General features: G+C 37.0%; 1 protein-coding gene across 4 annotated transcripts in view; it reads right to left on the reverse strand.

Annotated features, from left to right (window-relative positions):
- Positions 1–23,341, reverse strand: part of LOC121384991 — a 47,239-nt gene extending 23,898 nt beyond the window's left edge. For all 4 annotated transcript variants that reach the window (XM_041515506.1, XM_041515505.1, XM_041515504.1 and 1 more), the window contains exons 1-3: positions 23,180–23,341; positions 2,250–2,301; positions 1,510–1,659 (exon numbers count right to left, since the gene is read on the reverse strand). In XM_041515506.1, the coding sequence (XP_041371440.1) occupies positions 1,510–1,659; positions 2,250–2,268 (169 nt within the window). In that variant the 5' untranslated portion in view covers positions 2,269–2,301; positions 23,180–23,341. The remainder of the gene's footprint in view (positions 1–1,509; positions 1,660–2,249; positions 2,302–23,179) is intronic.
- Between the last annotated feature and the right edge of the window lie 1,950 nt (positions 23,342–25,291).

Here is a 25,291-nt window from a genome sequence, read left to right on the forward strand (position 1 = left end):
CTCTATCGGTTCCCACCCCCCACCCCCCAAATTTTAGGATTTTCTCCAGCACTAGGGGACAATCCCCCCCCCCCCCAATCTCCAGGGCTTGAAACGGCCTGTTTGGGCGACTTAAATATTAAAGAAAATGGCGTTAGCCGCACAAATAATATCTTCTTTAGAGCTACAACATATGAGCCACTATTAACATTTGTATTCCACATTAAAATCTTGCTCGTGGTTCGCTTACCATAATTTGCCAACATGCATTATTATTTTTTGGGTCACAGTATGTTTTGGCAAGTTTTGAAACCTGCATCTCGTACGTTTATGACTTCAATGTATGTGGAATATAATATGCGATAGAATAAGTACACCCGAGGTGGTGGCAATTTTAAACTCACATGACTGCATATGATGGAGTCTTTTTCTCTCATTCATTCGGTAAATAAACCATTATTTTACACAAATAGACAAAGATGGCTGAACAAGTAACTTTTTTATTTGACCATTTTATCATAAATAAACTACACTATAATATTTATCATGTTTGTTTCATGTATTAAATAAAATTTAACACTACAAATTAACAAGATAGCTTTTATTATCAATAATTATGAAGGTTTTAATAACAAAATATTAATTTAAAACTGTGTCCACTGACATGACACCATATCACATTAATATGACGCCATATATTACCAACGACGTCATGTTAAACGAGTGCATGTGATATCCCATGTAGGATAGAAATTTCCTTCATAGCTTTCTTTCATGGGATAGCTCTGTCCTATATACCTGAGGATGAGAGAAAAGGACTGTCCCAAGTTTGTTTTCACTGCAAGATATTTCCGACTAAAGTTAAAGTTTGTTTTGTTTAACGAGACCACTGGGGCACATCGATTAATTAATCATCGGCTATTAGATGTCAAACATTTGGTTGTTCTGACTCGTAGTCATCAGTTGAAGCCCACTACATTTTTCCTAATGCAGCAAGGGATCTTTTATAAGCACTCTCCCACAGACAGGAAAGCACATACTACAGCCTTTGTCCAGGTGTGGTGCACTGGTTGGAATGAGAAAACCCCCACAATCAGTTGAATGGGTCCACCGAAGTGGTTCGATCCTGCGACGCAAGTACCTCAAGTGAGCACTCAACTGACTAATAGAGCATTTTTGGCGACTACTATTATATATTGAATACATTTTCTTGTTTAGAATACCTATGTTGTATATCCAATGTGTTTGTGATCATGTGCCAATGTTTGTAGCAGTCACTCTTCATTTAACACTTGTAATGTATATTTTGTTATATATATGAAATTAGTGAAAGGCAAAATCCAGTTTGGGCTACAACAAACATTAAGGACAACAAACACAGTGTTTATACACAACATGATATGTAATACGTTTTAATAAATAAATTAAAATAAAATTTGCCAATTGTTTTTAAAATTCGCAACTGGCAAGTGCCAGAGCTAGTCCAGAACCCAAACATGTAGTTTCGATGGTAACAAAGCCGACACTGACCTTCGGTTCCCTTGGTGATGACGAGACCCGTGTGCTCCCCGCCGGCAACGTGCACGACGGAGTCGGGACCCTGAGACACAGCCTTCTTCGGCTTCCGCTCGATCTTAATGTGAGTTGCCTTGCCACGCTTCGTCGGCGTCATCACAATCTCTACAGCAAACACAAAGAAAGAAATGTTATTTAACAACTCACTCAACACATTTTTATTTATGGTTATATGGCATCAGACATATGGTTAAGGACCACACAGATATTGAGAGAGGAAACCCGCTGTCGCCACTTCATGGGCTACTCTTTTCGATTAGCAGCAAGGGATCTTTTATATGTACCATCCCACAGACAGGGTAGTACATACCATGGCCTTTGATATACCAGTCGTGGTGTACTGGCTATGGAATTGAATCTAAACAGTCAACAGGGGTTATGAAAATGGGTTAAATGTAGGGTTAGAGTTAAGTTAATCATACATTAATGATAAGAATAATTAATTTTGTCAAAAGATTAACTTTAAAGAAAATCTGTAAACAAATTATGGTACGGCGCCATACCCAATTTAATATCTTCAGGGCAGAAACCCCCCGATTACCAATGATAATTGTATTGCTAATTTCACTATGCTACATATGGTGGTAAACAAGGCAGAGGCAATTGGCAGTATTCTTGCCATGGCATTTTCTGGTGTTGCTATTGTAAAATTCGAACCCTGCTATATTTATTAAATTTTGTATTTTCATATTTACCTTCTGATTCTGAAGACATGATTATATCTGCTCACCAAATCCCTTCAGGCTCCTGAAAAAGAAAACAATATTAAATAAAGTTTTATGGGATGCCTTGTTATCAATACATGTGATACGATGTATGTATGATACTTAGGGTTTATATGCTAAACTATTATTATAAAAACAAGAATTCTGTGGAATTAATGTCTCGCCTAGTAGGCTACCATACATTATTTTTCAGTACACTGTGATGAACATCCATAGGTGCAACTATAAACCAAGTTTCATTGACCTAGAACTAGTTTGTAAGAAACTGATCCAAGTGTGAAACTTTAACACAAAGGTTAATTAATGCTGTCTCCACTGCTGTCAGAAAAGTAAAACCTGTATCTTGTCTTTTTACTTTGTAAAATAAAACTAAAAATTAAATACCCCTAAAATTAATGTTGACACACAGATAACTTAAAGAACATTTTAATGGGAAGGAAGGAAATATTTTATTTAACGACACACTCAACACATTTTATTTACAGTTATATGGCATCGGACATATGGTTAAGGACCACACTGATATTGAGAGAGGAAACCTGTTGTTGTCACTTCATGAGCTACTCTTTTCGATTAGTATCAAGGGATCTTTTATATGCACAACTCACCGACAGGATAACACTTATCACAGACTTTGATATACCAGTCGTGGTGCACCGGCTGGAGCAAGAAATAGCCAAATGGGCCCACATATGGGGATCGATCCCAGACCGACTGCACATCAAGGGGTGTCGTGTTAGTACATATAGGGCTAAATTTACAAAGCCTGTTTTTCTTAAACACGGATGCCTAAGCATTGTAAACGAACGTACAGTGAAATGCTCTGTAAACCGGAATTCCCTCAAAACAGGACATTTTTTGCAGTCCCCTTTTAAATAACTGTACAGAAGAGAACCTCTCTAAACCAAATACCTCTTAATACAGGACATTTTACTTGGTCCCGAGGGTGTCTGGTTTAGAGGGGTTCCACTGTAGTTACAGACATGTAATACATAAACAGGCTTTGTAAATTCCGCCTATAGTGTTTGTATGGTAAACTATTATTTAAAAAAAAAAAAATTAAATATCTGTATGTCTTAATATATGTCAGGGCTAGAAATGAAAAAAAAAATCTCCATGCACCAAGTGCATGCTGAAAAAAAAGTTACATGCACCATTAAAATTCTGCATGCACCAAAAATAACGCAACTTCGGGGTTTTTTCATACAAAGCTATTCGGAATTATTCGGCAATACCTATATTTATTTATTAACAGTACCGGAACGTTATACAACTGCGTTTATAATTTATTACTGATTCTTGATAAAATTTGAAAATTTCACCCAATGTAAATGCCTTACAGAAATCTATAATAGGTCTATTACAAAAACGTACGAATATTTGTGTTTTGTATTAAGCAAGTTATCAACTTTTTTAACTCGATAAGATCTGTTGGTATATAAATTAGCCTACGGAATTCGACGAGAAGTTGCGATTGAAATAATCACTGGCTGTCTTCGAGTCAACTACTCGAGTAACGCACCTGCACATTCACAATCATCTGATCAAGTGCCCATATCTGAGGTCGAAAATGTTCAAGGCAGTTACGGTACTTTGTATTGATCACAGATCTGGCGGAGTTCAATTTGTCAGTGACGACAACAACTGTGTTATGCGCGTGGATACCCCAATGTCGGTCTCGACCACCTTCCCTAATACCGTTCACGGATATAACCGACAATTTTCGCAAATATATTACACGGAAATGACTGAAAGGGTGCCATTGTTGTAAGTAGGATTATGGGATACAAAATGGATGCGCCCATAAGATAAAAGTTATCGTTTTCATGTGGCGAACAGATTACGAAATGCATATGCAAAATTCAACAACTTGAGTCTGAATCTGATAGACAACAGGATACTAGTATACGCAATACACAGTACTTGAAAAATATTAGCATGCACCGCATGCACCCAGTTTTAAAAGTTACATGCACACGCAAAAATCAGCATGCACCGGTGCATGTACTAACACTGCATTTCGAGCCCTGTATATACAGTAAAACTGTTAAAACTTCTATAAAACCTTAAATTAAACAAACTCTTTTGGCAATGGTCTTGTTGAAGCAGCTGCATATATAGTGAATACAATATAAAATGACCATCCATGAGTATAAAACGGGTCATTGTTTAGGATTGGTCTCAATACGGACACTACCAACATTAGTAATCTTGCTAAACGTGTCATAAGTCGAATATCCTGTCAGTTTGTCAATATTTACACTGCCTCTATTCATATTACTTATTAGCATCAAATTGTATATATTGATTACGTAGCACATTGTAAACGGAGCAGGATGGTTGTTCCCAGTTGGTATAGAGCTCAACTGTGGTCTGTGGTGTTTTTTGTCGTATAATCAAACACAATCAAGGGACCCTTTCTCTTAATTGTTTTTTTCTTCATCCCAACAAAGTAAAGTTTACTTTGTTTAACAACACCACTAGACCACTTGGGCTATTGGATGTCAAAGATTTTGTAAATCTGACATATAATCTTAGAGAGGAAACCCGCTATATTTTTTCATTAGTAGGCCTAGCAAGGGATCTTTTATATGCATGGTCTTTGATATATTACCAGTCGTATATACTGGCTAGAATGAGAAATAGGTGATGGATCTCAGATGCATCTGGCATCGAACAATCACTTTAACAGTAGGCTATGTCCCGCATCCACACACACACATGCGCACGCACACACACACACACACACACAGACATACACACACAAACACACATACACACACACACATACATACACATGCACACAGACACATACACACACACACACACACACACACATACACTCACATACACAGACAGAGAGACACACACACCGACACAGAGAGAGACACACACACAGACACACACACACAGACACACACAGACACACATCCCAACAAGTGCCCCCCCGTGACTGGTGTTTCTAGCCTCTAAAAACTTGTAACATATTCTAATTTTACATAACCTTCTTCTCTCTTTTTCCACTCAAAATTTAGGACATCATTTACATAGACATAATTGGTTAAGCAAAAAGGAAATGTTACCTGAATTTGGGTTACGCAAATTTTCAATTCTCAGTGGCCTTCTGTGGTATGTGCTGTTCTGTCAGTGGAGAAAAGTTGATATCAGACATATCTTACTTCTGATGGAGAAATGTAACAGCTTTCCTCTAAGAAAATGGCAGAATTACCAAATGTAGGACATCCAATAGCCGACGATCAACAAGTCAGTGTGCTCTAGTGGTGTCACTAAACAAAACTAACTTTAAACTTTCAACTTCTATTCATAAAAGTTAAAACTACTTATGTTACGATGGTAAACATGTAATATGTACCACACAAACATGTAACATGTACCACACCCATTTCAAAGTTAAGTGTCAATCAGTCTGTATCATCATTTCCTTGTTTAGGGCTGTTCTACAATCTATCATTATCAAATGAGAGTGTGAGTGATGGTTGTTGGTGGAAATTCCCACCACACAGCAAATAATGTTTTTGATTTAATCCACGTATTCAGAGAAAACCTTACAGCAGACAGACCAGACAATAAGTAATAAATACACACATACCCATTGAGTCATTAAAAAAGTTTTTAAAATGTGCCTCCAACTTCTCACCTCTGTGATTGATACTGGAACTGCCCTTAGTATAAAGTAGAGGTTAACACTGAACATATCTGTCTCAAAGAATGATGTTAGTCTCAGGGATCATGAGTGTTTATCTGCAGAAATATGTTCAATTTGGTTATTATGTGTGATACCGGCCTCAGTGGTGTCGTGGTTAAGCCATCGGATATAAAGCTGGTACTGGGTCGAACATCACAACTTGTAGGTGGACATATGAGTCAAGTGGATGAATGGATCCGGGACATCTTTAACATGGAACTACCGGTACCTAACTTAACTAACGATGGTGTCATTGTTAAGCCATCAGACATAAGAGCCTGGTAGGTACTGGGTTCACATTCCGGTACCGGCTCCCACCCAGAGCAAGTTTTAATGAATCGATGGGTAGGTGTAAGACCACTACACCCTCTTCTCTCTCACTAACCACTATATATACCAAAGCCCTGGATAGAGAGCCCAGATAGCTGATGTGTGTGCCGAGGACAGTGTGCTTGAACAGGGCTCAAAACGGCCTGTACGTGGCCAGGTCACCAAATGAGACCAATGTCCCATTTGGGCAACTTAAATATTAACAAATAATGGCGTTAGTCGCCCAAATAATATTATTTGGTTGATCTTCTTTAGAGCTATAACATATCAGCCACTATTAATATCTGTATTCCATATATTTATTCCACATTAAAATCTTGCCAACATCATTTATTATCTTTTGGGCCACCATATGTTTTGGCGAGTTTCGAGCCCTGTTAAACCATAATTGGATATAAGCACAGAAATAAGTTAAAATGAATGAATGAGTACACTTATTTATCCTATAACTTACCCATCATATCCATGTCATAAACTCATGTGATAATTTACTTTTTTAACCCAGTTAATAATGGTATGCACATTTGCAAGGTATCGAGGTAATGTGTTGTCGTGGATGGGTTATTTGCTTACTAGCCATCAAGACCCGTGTACTTGAGTGTAACGTTTTTAAAGATTTATTTAAAATGTGTGATGTCAAACTAATCTGTGCTAATCGTGATGACGTCATATCATCGATGGTGGCGACTTTAGTACTGTGATTTACTAAAAAAAATATTAAATTGTTATTTTATAAGTGTTATAGGATAAATAGAATTCGCTACTCGTGTTCTTTAATATGTAAAATATCAACCTCGTCTAGTTAATCGGTATTTGTCTCGGCAGAGCCTCGACAAATACCGATTAACATAGACTCGGTTGATATTTTCCATATTAAAAAATACTTGTGACAAATCCTCTATGTACACTTATATACACTTATGTGTGATGCATAGCAACCTCCACTGAAGCGGACCATTGGGATGAGTTCAGTACTTTACCCACTGAGCTAATTAATAGGGAAATTCCCACTCGCTATTGCCAGTAGCAGCACTTTAAATCAACACTACTATATAAATATACTTTTTTGTGGAATTATTAAATTGGAAACAATTTATCTGCGATACACAATCACATAACTAAGTGCTAGTTACCAGGGCCCAGTAACACAAAGCACTCGTAACACTTACGTCAGATGTAAACCACACATTATATATGGTGTACGTCTCACGTAAGTGTTACGAGTGCTTTATGTTATCGGGCCCAGAGGTCCTTATTTTCCACACATTGTCTCCAACCCTCCACTTGCCCTGTACTGTCATATTTCCTGCAGGTCATTTTTTTTTTTTAACAGGCCATATTTCTTTTGGCCTGCCATTTAAAAAAATAATAATAATAGCAGGACGTATTTTATTTCCTATTTCGAGCCCTGACATATACATGTATTATATTTTCTTTGTGTCCTTAATTAATTCATTAATTGTACTAGTCCATGAATTACCAAAAAATTGGACCACCACAAACAAGTGATTTTCCAGTATGTCAAAGACTCTGATATCAACAGTTCTGTCTGTGGGAAAGTGCACTTAAAAAACTTAAAGAGTAAATGTTATAATAATGTTATAATTATACATGCTGGCTTAATATAGATTGACAGGGCTTCTAGATTATGGTAGTCCCACTCCCATGGCTAGTGATATGTCGGGCTAGTAAATAACTACTACTGTCATGCCCGATGGCTAGTGAAAACCAGTCAAATGTTGCAATTAAGTCTAATTTGTAAATATGAATATCCTGCCCCACCCCAACCCCCAATGTTAATGTTTTTAAGCTTTATCTCCCTCTGCAGGTGACATATCTGATTATTACTATTATTTAGTAAAATTGTATTTATATAAAGTACAGCTTGTGAATTTTTAATCATGGCTAGTAAATTTTCCAAATCACTGATCCCATGGCTAGTGGATTTTATTAAAATTCTAGAAGCCCAGGATTGGTCTTCTTGTATAATATGATGAGTTGTTAATTCCGATTGGTTAATTTTGTGTGTACATACATGTACATATATAGTAAACCATGTACACATTTTTCACTTGCATGCATCTTCATAAATCAAGGCTAATATTCGTTCCTCGTATTCAGCCTTGATACATGTAGTCAAGAAATCGTGCCACAAAATGCTTAAATTTCATTGGATGCAATGAGATCTGATTGCAACGAATCGCAACGCTCCTTATAGATTCTCTTGTTATTGTAAACAAAGATGGCAGCATCAGCGTCCGTGGAAACGTGTCATGTTTGTCACGATATGTTAAAAAAAAGGTTTCGACGGTTAATTTTTGATATTGCTTTCAAGATTGTCACATGTTACCGATGTTGCAATTGGTCAGCGATGTCATTGTGTAAGGGACATAATTGGTGTTAAAAATTTTCTTCCAATAGAGGGCGCTAGTAGTGGATATCAGTAATCTTGACTACATGTATCAAGGCTGAATACGAGGAATGAATATTAGCCTTGATTTATGAAGATGACTTGCATGTAGAGATTGCATTCATTTTATCAGGCATGTTGAATGTGGTGGTAAATATGGTAGTATTACATGTGGTTGACAAGCTACCTGCAGGGGACAATATTTCAAAATCTTAGGTAACCGGAAGTCTGTTCACATGAGTTTTACTTAGGTAACCGATTGTTCGGTTACGTGAACATATTTTTCCTAACCAATGAGTTAAGCCTACCTAATCCTAAAGAACTTGAACTACTGTGGTTCAAAAGCATAAACTGATCTTCACTTTGATTACTGATATATGGTACTTTTAATTTTATAATGTAATCGTACACCAAGTAACCGATTGGCGGTTCTCGTGATTTTAAAGTTGCGTAACCAGCACGTGAACAGAACAACGGTTCTCATGAAATATTGTGCCCTGTTAACATGTATATAGATATAGATAGATAGATAGATAGATAGATAGAGATATATATAGATATATATATATATATATATACACACACACATATACATACACATACAGATATATACACACACAGACACATATATATATATATCATATATATATATATATATATATATATATATATATATATATATATATATATATATATATATATATATATATATATATGACTGAATGGAAGTTGCATTGTTACCAAATGTTATACAGTACAAGAACCAAGGAGGCAAGAAATGTTTTATTTGATGATCGACACACTTAACACTTGAAATCAGTGAAACTATACTTTTCAGCAAAACATTCATTAAACCTCTTAAAAGTTAAATGCTGTATGACGCTCCATTTTCTAGCAGGTAGATTAAATCAATATACGTTTCCACATTTTTTATTGGTGTATTGCCTGATCATGTTGATGTACACAAATTATATCAGTTTTAAAAAATGTTAACATTAACGGCAATGAAAATTAATTTGGTCCAACATAACCTATGAAGTGATCTATATTTCACCAAAAAACCTGCACTATGATGTAATTGATGTGTAATGTAGTCAAGCGTGGGCACACTGAAGACTGAAATGTTGAAATATGCCAACCGCCCGCTTATTTTGACAAGCTTGAGTAAACCGTCTATTTCTGTTATTTTGATACCCACAGTTAAAAGCACTCTATAAAAATCCATCATTCCCATTACTAACACCTGCTGTACATATATATAGCAATAAGCCGTGACCCTGCCCTTTTGAAAACAGGTCGGTGCAGTAACATAAATTATTTCATCACTAGCTGGTTTCATGCTATTGCTATGCAATGTTTGGTCACAGAGAAAGTAAATAGCCATCACATAATACTTGTACATGTCCTGATGTAGGTCACAAACATGTACTGTACCACACTATTTGTGACACTATGGTGCTTCAGTACAGATGGTGAGATTCACAATAAACAAAACAATAACATCAAAAGGTTTTTCGTTGAGTCAGTGGAGAAAAAATATACAGTGCAGAGTATATTTTGTTCAGTATCACTTCCTGAACACTATGCAAGTTTCTGAGATCGCTACAAAACCAGACCCTCTGTAAACTGGAATTTCCTTAAAACCTGACATTTTTTATCCACCCTTGTTAAATATTAGTGTAGCCCAGTGGTAAAGTGCTTGATTGATGCACAGTCGGTTTGGGATCGATCCCCATCAGTGGGCCCATTGGGCTATTTCTCGCTCCAGCCAGTGCACCACAACTGGTTTAACAAAGGCTGTCAGGGGACAATATTTCAAAATCTTAGGTAACCGGAAGTCTGTTCAAGTGAGTTTTACTTAGGTAACTGATTGTTCGGTTAAGTGAATATAGTTCTCCTAACCGATGAGTTAGGCCTACCTAATCCTAAAGAACTTGAACTACTGTTCCGTGCTACATTGGTGGTTCAAAAGCATAAAGCGATCTTCTCTTTGATTACTAATATATGGTACTTTTAATTTTAGAATGTAATTGTTCACCAAGTAACCAATTGGCGGTTCTTGTGATTTTAAAGTTACGTAACCGACACGCGAACAGAACAACGGTTCTCGTGAAATATTGTGCCCTGTTAACATGTGTGTATATATGGGACTGAATGGAAGTTGCATTGTTACCAAATGTTATACAGTACAAGAACCAAGAACGCAAGAAATGTTTTATTTGATGACACACTTAACACTTGAAATCAGTGAAACTATACTTTTCAGCAAAACATTCATTAAACCTCTTAAAGTTAAATGCTGTATGACATTCCATTTTCTATCAGATAGATTAAATTAATGTAAGCTTCCACATTTTTTATTGGTGTATTGCCTGATCATGTTGATATACACAACTTATATCAGTTTTTTAAAATGTTAACATTATCGGCAATCAAAATTAATTTGGTCCAGCATAACCTATAAAGTGACCTATATTTCACACAAAAACCTGTGCGATGATGTAATTGATGTGTAATGTAGTCAAGTGTGGGCACATTGAAGACTGAAATGTTGAAATATGCCAACCGCCAGCTTATTTTGATAAGCTTGAGTAAACCAGCTATTTCTGTTATTTTGATACCCACAGTTAAAAGCACTCTATAAAAATCCATCATTCCCATTACTAACATCTGCTGTATATGTATAGCAATGAGCCGTGACCCTACCCTTTTGAAAACAGGTCGGTGCAGTAACATAAATTATTTCATCACTAGCTGGTTTTATGCTATTGCTATGTAATGTTTGGCCACAGAGAAAGTAAATAGCCATCACATAATACCTGTACGTGTCCTGATGTAGGTCATAAGCATGTACCTATGGTGCTTTCAGTACAGATGGTGAGATTAACAACAAACAAAACAATAACATCAAAAGTTTTTTCGTTGAGTCAGTGAACAAAAAATATACAGTGCAGGGTACATTTTGTTCAGTATCACGTCGTGATTCACTATGCAAGTTTCTGAGATCGCTATAAAACCAGACCCTCTGTAAACTGGAATTTCCTTAAAACCTGACATTTTTTATCGTCCCTTGTTAAATATTAGTGTAGCCCAGTGGTAAAGTGCTCGATTGATGCACGGTCGGTGTGGGATCAATCCCTGTTTGTGGGCCCATTGGGCTATTTCTCGTTCCAGCCAGTGCACCACAACTGGTATATCAAAGGTTGTGGTATGTACCACCCTGTCTGTGGGATGGTGCATATAAAAGATCCTTTGCTGCTAATCGAAAAGAGTAGCCCATGAAGTGGCGACAGCAGGTTTTCTCTCTCAATATCTATGTGGTCCTTAACCATGTCTGACGCCATATAACTGTAAATATAATGTGTTGAGTGTCTCGTTAAATAAAACATTTCTTTCTTTCTTTCTTATTGTTTGCCGTTTCAAATCATTCTTTTCTTTTAAGACTGTCTTTTAAAAATACTGTCTTTTGAATCTACTATCTACAACGCTTTTTGGACAGTCACGACTCACATGTCAATAAACATTATTTCACTGCACGATTCTTGAGTTACATGAGTGCATACAATCACTCAGAGAGCATGAGCCTGCTGATCAATAAAAATTAACCAGTGAATAATGCAACACCAAACTGCAGCAGCATGCATTACCATGGCAACAATTAACAGTCGGAGTTCGAAATGATCACAGAGGCTATTGGCTATCTTAAACAGACCCAGGACTAGATGTAGAAATTCTAGAAACAATGAGAACATTTTTGGTTATGCTTAACAATACCACTAAATTGTCAGAAATAGAATAAAACAGATTTTCGTTGATTATTTCTTTCATAATAAACTGACAAGTAAATATTTTGTAAATATCTATTTAATGATACCCTACCTAATTTAGCATGTACTTGTTTGGGCTCTCGTTGATGTATAAGGTGGTGTTTACTCTTGAAATTAAAATAAAGATGTCAGTAAACAGGTGAATTGTGTACTTTACTGAAACAGACTGTAACACATTTTGACACATGTGTCAATTTCATTTACCCTTAAACAAACTTTTAATTTAAAACTGCAAGTTAACTGAATATTTTGAATTACAACATAAATTATTAATTATGATCATCATATTTAGTGAATATAAATTCAATACAAGTACATTAGAAATGTACACAATCTTGCAACCATTTAAAAGTGCTATATCATAGTTGTGAGCATCTGTTTGTGATAAAGATTCTCCAATAAAAATGTATTTTCTACTAGTAGATAAAATTATTTTGTTAGAATCATTTATGGGCATATAGTTGAAGTTGTAGTACTTAAATTTTAAAACAAAATTTAATTTAAATATATATATATATATATATATTTGCAATAGCTGTCATTATGCAAATTGGAGATAGCACCTTTAATACATATCACCTTTAATATCGGTATAATAGATCACACACTCAGAATGGTTTTTGACAGTTTTGCTCAAACGTTACTTAGTAATGTCTACACATATTTAGTTTTTGAGAAGGATAGGAGTAAACCATCATCAGAGACTGTCCCTCACATATTGCAACAGCAATGAAATTGACACATGTCGATCAAAATTTGTTATAGTCTGTTCCAATAAAGTGCACAAATCACCTGTTTACTGACATCTTTCTTTTAATTTGAAGAGTAAACACCACCTTGTACATAGATGAGAGCCCAAACAAGTAAATTCTAAATTAGGTAGAGTATCATAAAATAGATATTTACAAAATATTTACTAGTCAGTTTATTATGAAAAACATAATCGACAAAAATAATTTTTATTCTATTTCCGACACTACTCTAGAGTACATTGATTTATTAATCATGACTATTGGATGTCAAACAACTGGTAATTCTGACATATAGTCTTAGAAAGGAAACCTGAGTTATGCTGCCATGCAAAATATATTGGATCAATCGATCCTGCGATGCAAGCACCTCAAGCGAGCACTCAACCGACTGAGCTAAATCCTGCCCAGTATCATGAATAAATCGAACCATAAACTGAATAAAGTAACAATGAATCAAACATTTTAAAAAATGAATCGTCCCATCCCTAGTCTCCATAAGAATGTAATGAACTCATCCTTGCACATGCAATAACTCTCAGCTGAAGCCTGTACGGGGATTTGAACCCAGGCATCCATATATATATATATAGTGTTTGATACCCCATGTACAGGTTACCACAAAATACAGATCTGGGTCCTGTTCCACGAAAGAAAGAAAGAAAGAAAAAGAAAGGCATGTTTTATTTAACGATGCACTCAACACATTTTATTTACAGTTATATGGTGTCAGACATATGGTTAAGGACCAAACAGATATTGAGAGAGGAAACCCGCTATCGCCACTTCATGGGCTACTCTTTTTCGATTAGCAGCAAGGGATCTTTTATATGCACCATCCCACAGACAGGATAACACATGCCACGGCCTTTGATATACCAGTGATGGTGCACTGGCTGGAGCAAAAAACAGCCCAATGGGTCCACCGACGGGGATCGATCCCAGACTGACTGCGCATCAAGCGAACGCTGTACCACTGGGCTTTGTCTCGCCCCCCGTTCCACGAAGCAATCTTAGTACAACCCCTGCAATTACTCACGGCAATGCTGTGGAGATTTTAATTCTCTATTGCACCTTTTTGCATTGGACTATATTCAGTGTGGGGTGTGGGTTTTTTTTTGGCATGGGAATTTTCTTAATTGCAGGGTTTGTAGTACTAAGTTCATCTTAACTTAATAAGTGTAAAAGGTAGTTATGCACTTACGGTGATATTGGTGTTAAGATCACTTTGTGGAACAGAGCCTAATTGGTAACCAACAGCTAGGTTATGACACATTTATTTACATTACTATATAGTAGTAACTATATTATCCCTTGGAGTCACTGTTGATTTGTTATTCACTATAGAACTGTTCATGTTGCATTAAATTTGTCAGGGCTTCTAGATTATGGTGGCCCCATTCCAATAGCTGGTGATATTCAATGTTGGGCTAGTAAATAACTACTACTGCCATGCCCGACAGCTAGTGAAAACAAAAGTCAAATGTTGCAGTAAAGTCAATTTTGTAAATATGAATATCCAGCCCCTACACCAAGCCCAGTTAACTGTAAATGGTTGTTATGCATTTAAGGTGATCTTAGTGTTAAGATCACTTTTATTTGTGGAACGGAGCCCTGGTAACCAACAGGTTATGACACATTTATTTACATTAATACAGCAGTAACTATATAATCCCCTGACAGGACACACTGTTGCTTTCTTATTCATTGTATAACTGTTCTTGTTGTATTACCGGGTATATTTGTTAGGGCTTCCAGATTATGGTAGCCCCACTCCCATGGCTTGTGATATTCAGTGTTGGGCTAGTAAATAACTACTATTGCTATGCCCGGCAGCTAGTGAAAACAAAAGTCAAATGTTGCAGTAAAGTCAATTTTGTAAATATAAATATCCTTCCCCTACACCAACCTCTCAATGTTTGTGTTTTTAAGCTCTATCTCCTTCTTTAGGTGACATATCTGAGTATTACTATTATTTAGTAAAATTTTATTAACTTAAAGTAAAGTAGGGCTAGTGAATTTTTAATCGTGGCTAGTAAATTTTTTTAATCACTGATCCTATGGCTAGTGGATTTTATAAAAATTCTAGAAGCCCTGTTTTTGTACACATATCTTATATTTCAATAATGCACTATTTAAGTGTAGTGGTGTTTGTTTCATTTAGTAAACATTGTGGAGAACGAAGAACCATCCTCAACCATTTTAATACATGTTAAAGGAGGGGACAATTAGGCATTTGGCCTGGTGTGCATATTCAACGATATATAATGCACATTATTGCTTAATATCAACAAGTATAATTGTATAGTTAATTAATAAAACGGTTAAATGTGACGGCTATTATATATAACGGGCGCAGCCATTTTGTACCATCCCAGTGAATATGCCCTCTGGCGAGCTGGTGGTTACGTAATACCTAATGTGTCACATCAGGAATTAGTCTTCGAACTGAAGAAACAAAACATACCTGATTATTGCGAATGCATCGCAATGTTCTGTAATAATATCCATCCCAGTAAGGCAGCAACAATTATATATATTTCAATACAAAATAAACCACCATTGTCAAAATGTTGAAATAACTGCATTGTTTTGTACATAAATTTAACCATGTACTGAAATAATAATCGGAGTGTTTTCTTGGTTAATTGGTCTTTTCTTTCCGTGGCCTGTACCTGTGGTTCCTGATTGGCACCCTAAAAAGACGTGCCTCTTTTTATTAAGATCACAGGGTATTGTGTGATAACAGCACGGATATCCATCAAATCGTAATGGACTTATTAGCCTTCCTGCTTTATTACTGTAAGTAATTCTGTAAAACCCTTGATTAAGTAGACTTTTCCATCTAAAATCACAAAACTGACCAATTACATCGTCCCAAAGAAAAGAAAACTATTATTTGGGTATCATGAGTGGTCATTTTTGCTCGAGCGTACCCTACCAATAGGCCTAATAATATACTCTTTTTTTTTTGGATTTTAAAAAAAAGAAAAATACTATAACTCCATTTCGTTATATTGATGCAAATTGAAATATATTTATACTATCAAGTCATTTATGTTGTTTTACAAGTCAGGTTGATGAAAGCGAAGCACCTTGTCGTAAATTAGAGCATTTGTTTACACTGTGATGGACGGAGCTGACATCACTTCAGTCCAAGCTATACCACCGGTCGTCACAAAAACGAAATGGCTGCCCCCAGTTAGCAGGAATAATCATGATTTTTTATTAACTCTAAAATTACACGTTTTTCATTTGTTGAAGTGTCAGTATGTGTTGGTGGTCCGGGTATGAATCTTTCCAACACATAAGGCTCTTGTTTGAGTTGACCCTACCTTTAACATCCTGGTAACCTAACCACCGTTCTTATTTCGATGCATGCGACCCTAGCACCTACTAACGTGTGTGTGTGTGTGTGTGTGTGTGTCTCTCTCTCTCTCTCTCTCTCTCTCTCTATATATATATATATATATATATATATAGTCTTATGTTAGTATATACATGTGATAGCCTAATCGCTACAAACAATAGAGGCCAGCTGCAAGTATATCCTGTATCCATGGATCTGGTGACCTTGATCTGTACTGACGTGTATGTAGATATATCATTGAGAGATGAGCAGGAAATACATGTGTACTAGTAGCCCTGTCCCATACTGTAACCACTTCACTAACTATGTAAATGGAGATGACTGCTTGTAGTTACCATGGACTGCTACCTAGTCACTTCACATATTAAACATCACAGCCATAGGAAGGTGCCAAAACGTGTGTGTGTGTGGTGTGGGGGGGGGGGGGGGGGGGCACACATACACACATATATATAAATATATGTATAAATATAAATATATATGCATATGTATAAATGTATAAATATATGTATAAATATATAAAAACCATCGCAGCTGCTAAAAAGTGCCTCTACCCCCTTTCTACACCAGTGAACATCATACTGAATATTATCACAGGACTCGAAACGGCCTGTGGCCAGGTCGCCAAATGCGACCAATGTTCCATTTGGGAGACTTAAATATTAAAAAATAATGGTGTTAGTTGCCCAACTAATATCATTTGGGCGATCTTCTTTACAGCTATAACATATGAGCCACTATTAATATATGTATTAGTATCGCATATTTTTTTTTTTTTTTTTTTTTTATTATTACCCCCAGATCATAGGCAATGTCACGGTTGGGAAGCCTTGAATCATTGTCTTACAGTATCACATAAAAGTTATATACAAATATTAAGACATACAAAATTATAAAAATATATATTATATGTGATTTTAACATTTTCTGTTTACAAATATGAATCTATATATAGGCTTCCTCATACAATTAGTTTTTAACTTGTAATCTGAGGGTCAAAAGGGAATAAAATAAAAAAGCAAAGAAAGAAGAGAAGGAAAGGGTGACTTACAAATTATTTGACTGGGTCATTGTAAGGAATTATTTGGCTACATCCAACCATTTGATATACTGATATAGCAATGTCATACTAAGGGGGCATTCATAATGAATGAATGTTATAAAAATCTGTGATCTGTCACCCCACTTTTCAGGATATTATATCCTGAAAAGTGTATATTAGTTGAGAACACTATTCAGACATACATGTACAAGAATTAAAAGAACTTATATTTAATGATTTATTGTTTGACGTAAACAATCCTCACTTTCAAACTATGATTCAACTGGTCTTATTTATCACTTAGATTTTTAGAGCATGTGTGCTGCCTATAATGCGGCAGCTCCCGCCCCACCCCCACCCACCCCACCCCTACACTCTCCTTTGTGATGACTTTGTATGGTGTCCGAATGGCTACACACCTTCCTTAAGAAATGAAAATACAGCCCACTTTTCAGCTTTCAAATGGAGAATAATACCAATAGTATGGCAGGGCTTCTAGATTATGGCAGCCCCACTCCCATGGCTAGTGATATTCAGTGTTGGGCTAGTAAATAATTACTATAGCTAGCCCGACGGCTAGTGGGAAAACCCCATGTCAGATGCTGTAGTTACATATTTTGTAAATATGAATATACTGCCCCCTCTTTCCACCCCGATCTAAGGATTTTAAAGCTCAATGTCCTCTTTAGGTGACATATCTGATTATTACTATTAGTAAAATTTTATTTATTTAAAGTAGGGCAAGTGAATTTTTAATCACGGCTAGTACATTTTTAAAATCATTGATCCCATGGCTAGTGGATTTGTACAAAATTGTAGAAGCCCTGTATGGGGTAGTATGAGTATGTATTGGGTAGTATTAATAATTATTATCCACATGGTTCGACATACACGAGCAGGGTTTCTGCCAGAGGGTAAAACGGGTATGGCACCATGCATACCCAAATGTTTTGGCAGATTTTATTTTTTTAAGTTAACTTTTTGACAAAATTAGCATTACTGTATGATTTTCTCAACCATAACCCTAAACTTAACTCATTTTCTTTCTGCGGGATGCTCCCCATACCACCTGTTGACTGTGGTTGCATTCAATTCCATAGACAATTCCATAGCCAAAAATTTCTTTCTGACAGAAACACTGCTGAGTCAATAACAATCATATGAAACACACATGTAATAACAAGTGTAATGATGTAATTTTAGGAAGCGACGTCATAACATGACGTTGTTTTCTCCAGTCCTAGTTAAGACTTTGCATGAGACATATGACGTAATTTCATTGTCTTCTTCTAGTTGTGGTTGAAACATTTTCAGACGATCCTTGTTATTCATAAAAAAATAACAATAATAATATGGATAATAAAGAAATTATTAGTCGCATGAGAGTTGTACTGATTTTAGGAAACTTGTGTCAGGATTTATGTTTTACTCTACAAAAATCCTGACACTTGTTTCATAAAATTAGTACAGTACACCAGGGCTTCTAGATTATGGTAGCCCCACTCCCATGGCTAGTAATATTCAATGTTGGGCTAGTAAATAACTACTATTGCCATGCCCGACGACTAGTGAAATGTTTGTAGTTTAGTTTAATTTGTAAGTGAATATCCTGCCCCCACCCCACCCACCCCCAATGTTAGTGTTTTTAAGCTCTATCTCCCTCTTTAGGTCATATATCTGATTATTACTAATATTTAGTAAAATTGTATTTACTTTAAAGTATAGTATATAGAACTTTTAATGGTAGCTAGTACATTTTTTATATCACTAATCCAATGGCAAGTGGATTTTATAAAAATTCTAAAAGCTCGTATAATAATGTCTATGTATTGGGTAGTATTAGTAAGTATTGGGTGGTATTACAGTGTTAGAGATTAAATTTTTGGCCAGTATCCCAGTTGGATACTAACATTTCAAAATCTGGTATCCCACCTGAGAATTTAGTATTATATGGCATCCCGGTGGGATACTGGGTTCTTGAAGTCTGGTATCCAAATTAAATTCTGGTATCCCCGGGATATCGGGATACCGTTAATCTCGAACACTGTATTAGTAAGTATTGGGTGGTACTAGTAAGCAGGGCTCGAAACGGCCTGTGGCCAGGTCGCCAAATGCGACCAATGTCCTGTTTGGGCGATTTGAATATTAAAAAAAAATGGCATTAGTCGTCCAAATAATACTATTATTTGAGCGATCTACTTTAGATCTATAACATATGAGTCACTATTAATATCTGTATTGCATCTATTTAAATTCCACATTAAAATCTTGCTCGTGGTTTGTGGTTTGCTTACCATAATTTGCCAACATCCATTATTTTTTGAGCCACCATATTTTTTGACAATTTTCGAGCCGTGAGGAAGTACTGGGTGGTATTGGGAAATATTGGGCAGGTATTAGGCAGTTTGGGGTAAGACAGTATGAAGTAAATAATAGCACCGGTCTCCACTTTGAAAGATATTGAACACCCCATAATCCAATAATAACACAAGCTGGGTGATCTGGTAGCCCGAGTACTCTGACTGTAAGAGAGCTAGACGGACATTTGGACATAAACACGCTCTCATTACAGTCAGAGACCAACCTATGTCTTTTTTTGGCAATTCCTGACTACCAGACGGTAGGCAACGAGTCCCGCTCTAATACCAAAACAATCCTATGTTTGACGTCAAATACCTTTACATCAATCATTTTCGAGTTAAGTGATACAGAAAAATCCACATATTAATCACTAATACACTTACTACAGAAAGAAACCCGACAGCACCCACATTCAGCTACGCTTCGTGACACTCCGTCGCAACAATTGCAAAGCTCGGCGATCTATTTCGAGACGTAGACCACGTGATCGCGCACTGGGCGATTCCGCCTTGTGCAGCAGTTATAGGGGCCGTCTCATATCAAGCGAAGTTACAACATGGAAGAGTTGGCTAATGCCGTTTTGGATGAATTTGGATTTCATTACGTCATTAAACCAAAACAATTACACATTATTGATTCCATTTTGAATTTGAAGGATACATTTGGGTGTTATCGACAGGATACGGCAAAAGTATGTGCTACGTACTGCCTCCTCTTATGAAAGATAAAGTAAGTAGTAATTTAATTTGATTATTTTATGTTTTATGAATTAGTCATTAGTACAGTAGTAGAGTGTGTGTGTGGGGTTTTTTTTTTTTTTCAACAATTACGTAACGCTCTTGAGGGGATGGGGTATTATAAGATGTATTCCGAGGCGTTAAGGGGAAGGATGGCAATGCTTGTTACTGCAAAATCAAAATTGAATCGGTGCATAGCTCATTCGATCTTTAAAACTTATCTTATAGTTGTTTTGCTATTCAGATCAAACTAAAAAATATTGAAATTTGTTTTGTTCAACGACACCACTAGAGCACATTGATTAATTAATCACTAGCTATTGGATGTCAAACATTTGGTAACTCTGATATGAGTATTGGAGAAGAAACCCGCTACATTAGCAATGGATCTTTTATATGTACTTTCCCACAGGCCACTGACCAGTTCTGGTGCATTAGTTGGAACGACAAAGAAATCAATTGGTTGAATGGATCCATCGAGGTTGTTCGATCCTGCGACGCGAACACTCAAACGACTGAGCTGAAACCCACTCCCTAAGAAATATGCGGAAATGACTCAAATGTGAAACTGTGGTGTAATATCTCATTAAAAAGCAAAAAGAAAAATAAAGAAGAAAAAGGCGGTAGGATACTAGTAAATTAAGTAATAAAAATAGTTCAAATTTTGTTTTGGGTTGGTTGTAAGTATTCTGTTTGCTTAATAACTAATTTCATATGAACGATCGTTTTATCCAAGCAAATGTAAATCACATATATGTATGGTAGTTAATAATTATTGACAATGAATTAACCTACGTAGAACACAGCCCAATTGTTTTCAACAACTGAACAAAGACCGATTCTGTAACACAATACTCAATGATCAGTTGTAGACAGGAGTTCCGTCATAGTAGACAAGCTGACGCCTAGGGACCGATGGCGATGAGTTTCGCCGTATGCATGTATGGCCACAAATGACTGCCAGGTCCGATGTCGGGAATTAACCTGCTTATATCAGTTTGATGTTCAAGTACGCTACCACGATTTCTGATCAGGGCCACAAACTGTACTCAGAACGAGAGGGTGTGTGGGAGTTTTAAAAAAAGGTTTAGAACTTTTTTCAGCGTAGAATGTAGCCACAATTAATGAGATTACCCATCGATACGCATTGGCAGTTAACAGTACGACAATGATATTTGTCGCTGATTTACAAGTTCTTTTTTGACTGACGATTTGTTTATGAAAATAATAACCGCTTGATATGAGACGGCCCCTGTAACTGCTGCACAAGGCGGAATCGCCCAGTGCGCGATCACGTGGTCTACGTCTCGAAATAGATCGCCGAGCTTTGCAATTGTTGCGACGGAGTGTCACGAAGCGTAGCTGAATGTGGGTGCTGTCGGGTTTCTTTCTGTAGTAAGTGTATTTGTGATTAATATGTGGATTTTTTTGTATCACTTAACTCGAAAATGATTGATGTAAAGGTATTTGACGTCAAACATAGGATTGTTGTGGTATTAGAGCGGGACTCGTTGCCTACCGTCTGGTAGTCAGGAATTGCCAAAAAAAGACATAGGTTGGTCTCTGACTGTAATGAGAGCGTGTTTATGTCCAAATGTCCGTCTAGCTCTCTTACAGTCAGAGTACTCGGGCTAGGTGATCTGGATGAAATGCCCCCGTCTAGATTAGGCTTGTTCCAGAATTAATCATTAATTTAACTGTTAACCGCAGGTCATTGGGGAGACAGAAGACACTGTAATTATTTTATGCCTGCAGGTGCCAGTGGTGTGTCTGCTGCAGTGTATTTAACCATAGCACTCAGACATTAAGAGAGCTAGACAAACATTTGGACAGTTATCAACAATCTCTAACAGCCAGAGACCAATCTATATAAATTCTGCAAAAATCACTGTGGCTCTTATACAACAATCAGAAAAATATCCGCCCGGTCCCCCCACCCCCCCAACCTTAATCCTCACCCTAACCCTTAACCCTAATTAAAAATAATAAAGGGGGGGGGGGGGACGGGCAGATATTATACCCATACTTTGTTTTAAAATTTAATAATAATAACAATAACAACAGTAATATAATATATAGGCCTAATAAAAATTAAACAAATAATAATAATATTTAATAAACATTTAAAATGCTATATTTATGATATTAGTTTGGAGGTGGTGTGCATATAAAAACAAAAAGGTACCGCCTCTTTACCCGCCCAGCAGACCCACCCTCCTCTATGTGATTATTCAGGAAAGGCCCTTAGGCTTAGCAGTGGATCCGACGTTTAGCACCAACCTGTAACAGTTGGAATTCCAATACACGCCGACCCGGCGAGCTACAAAATAACAACATTATGTCGTCCCTACAACACATCGACAGTTACCTGCTGTTATTGACGTCTTCGCTCCTGCCACGTTTTCTTGCGCTTCAGTCTGACTAATCCCACAAAAACAGCGAAGTTGATTGCTGACTCAAACACTAACTATTCGCTTCCGCGCCTAATCCACACAAATCCAACAGACAGTCATCCACCATAGCCGTCAGTTTGAACATGCGCCGCGTCGGCGGAACTCCTTGATGTCACGTGATTACAGGTGTGTGGCATAGACTTGCTAATGGCTGTTATGTATATTCGCACCTTGTTGAATCGCGGTCTCTATTAAATCGCGTTATTTGCCCCCCCCCCCCCCCCCCCCCCCCCCAAAGTAATATTCCACCTACCGTTTGTTTACGTTCGCAGTCTTATAATCGAGGAGCCAGAACTGTAAATAGTAAGCCTACATCGAATTTTTAGTTAAGTTTTTACATCCAAATTTTTTTTAACGTTAAATATGCATTATTTTATCTCCAGTTTCTTAAACTATAGGTGGGATCCACTGTCTCAGATACCCACCCGCCGGAAAAAAAAAGAGAAAAAAAAAAGTGTGCTCTTAAAAGTAGCATCATATCAATTATTATATTTTGTGTGAAAATAAACAGCATCACTGAGTTTAAAAACTGGTGTTCGTTGATAAGCTCTGTTAAATTATATGTTGATGATTTTCAGATTTGATACAGATCGTCCAATATGAGTATTCTCGAACGTCAGTTGCAGCTTTCTTTGAATAGGCTTCAACAATTGGCATTATATTTATCGGAGATTATGAAAACGCCTTCATATCAAACCACCAAAATGGTATTTGATCTTGTGCATCTGAAAAAAGATCGCAAAACTCCAGTTATTTATAAACAGCATTTCGTGGTAGGCCCTACGAATGATAATTCAAGAGAGCTAGGCCTTCCGTGATTACATGCCTGTTTATACGGATGGATCACGGGATGGGAATTATGCGGCTTGTGCTACAGTCTTTCCATCAGAAAGAAAGAAAGAAATGTTTTATTTAACGACGCACTTAACACATTTTATTTACGGTTATATGGCGTCAGACATATGGTTAAGGACCACACAGATTTGGAGAGGAAACCCGCTGTCGCCACTACATAGGCTACTCTTTCCGATTAGCAGCAAGGGATCTTTTATTTGCGCTTCCCTGGGCACAAAACTCAGCTATCTGGACTGTCGGTCCAGGACAGTGGGTTAATGGTTAGTTGTTAGTGATCAGTGAGAGAGAAATCGGTGTAGTAACTTACACATACCCATTGAGTCATTAAACTTGCCCCTGTGGGAGCCAGAACCAAGATGCGAACCCAGTACCTACCAAACTTAAGTCTAATGGCTTAACCACTACACCACCGAGGCTTGTTATTTTCAATTGGCTGCAACGGAACGAAAGAAATGTTTTATTTAACGACGCACTCAACACATTTTATTTATGGTTCTATGGCATCAGACATATAGTTAAGGACCACACAGATTTTGAGAGGAAACCCACTGTCGCCACTACATGGGCTACTCTTACCGATTAGCAGCAAGGGATCTTTTAGTTGCGCTTCCCACAGGCAGGATAGCACAAACCATGGCCTTTGTTGAACCAGTTATGGATCACTGGTCGGTGCAAGTGGTTTACACCTAACCCATTGAGCCTTGCGGAGCACTCACTCAGGGTTTGGAGTCGGTATCTGGATTAAAAATCCCATGCCTCGACTGGGATCCGAACCCAGTACCTACCAGCCTGTAGACCGATGGCCTAACTACTACGCCACCGAGGCCGGTTTCGTTCCATCAGATGCAACAATCTCTGAGATTACTTGATTCGGCAACTATTATTGTTCTGCTGAAACAAGGGCAATCGTTGAAGCCCTATAATAAATTAAGGATTCTGTGGAATCCAAATGTATTATTTTTTAGGGACTTTTTATCGATTGCTAATAGAGACCTTGTAATTTGTTAGGTTCTCTGCCATACTGGCATCAGGATTCAGGTATAATAAAAAGGCAGATGTAGCTTCCATGTCTGCTTTGAATATACCTCATTCCAGGGCATAAGAGTACGAAACAGGGAGGCAGGGGTGCAACTGCCCCCTTAGTGTTGAAGCAAAACCTCAAATTCGGTCAA

The sequence above is a fragment of the Gigantopelta aegis genome, chromosome 11 (genome assembly GCF_016097555.1).
Source record: "Gigantopelta aegis isolate Gae_Host chromosome 11, Gae_host_genome, whole genome shotgun sequence".
Classification (NCBI taxonomy): Eukaryota; Metazoa; Mollusca; class Gastropoda; order Neomphalida; family Peltospiridae; genus Gigantopelta; species Gigantopelta aegis.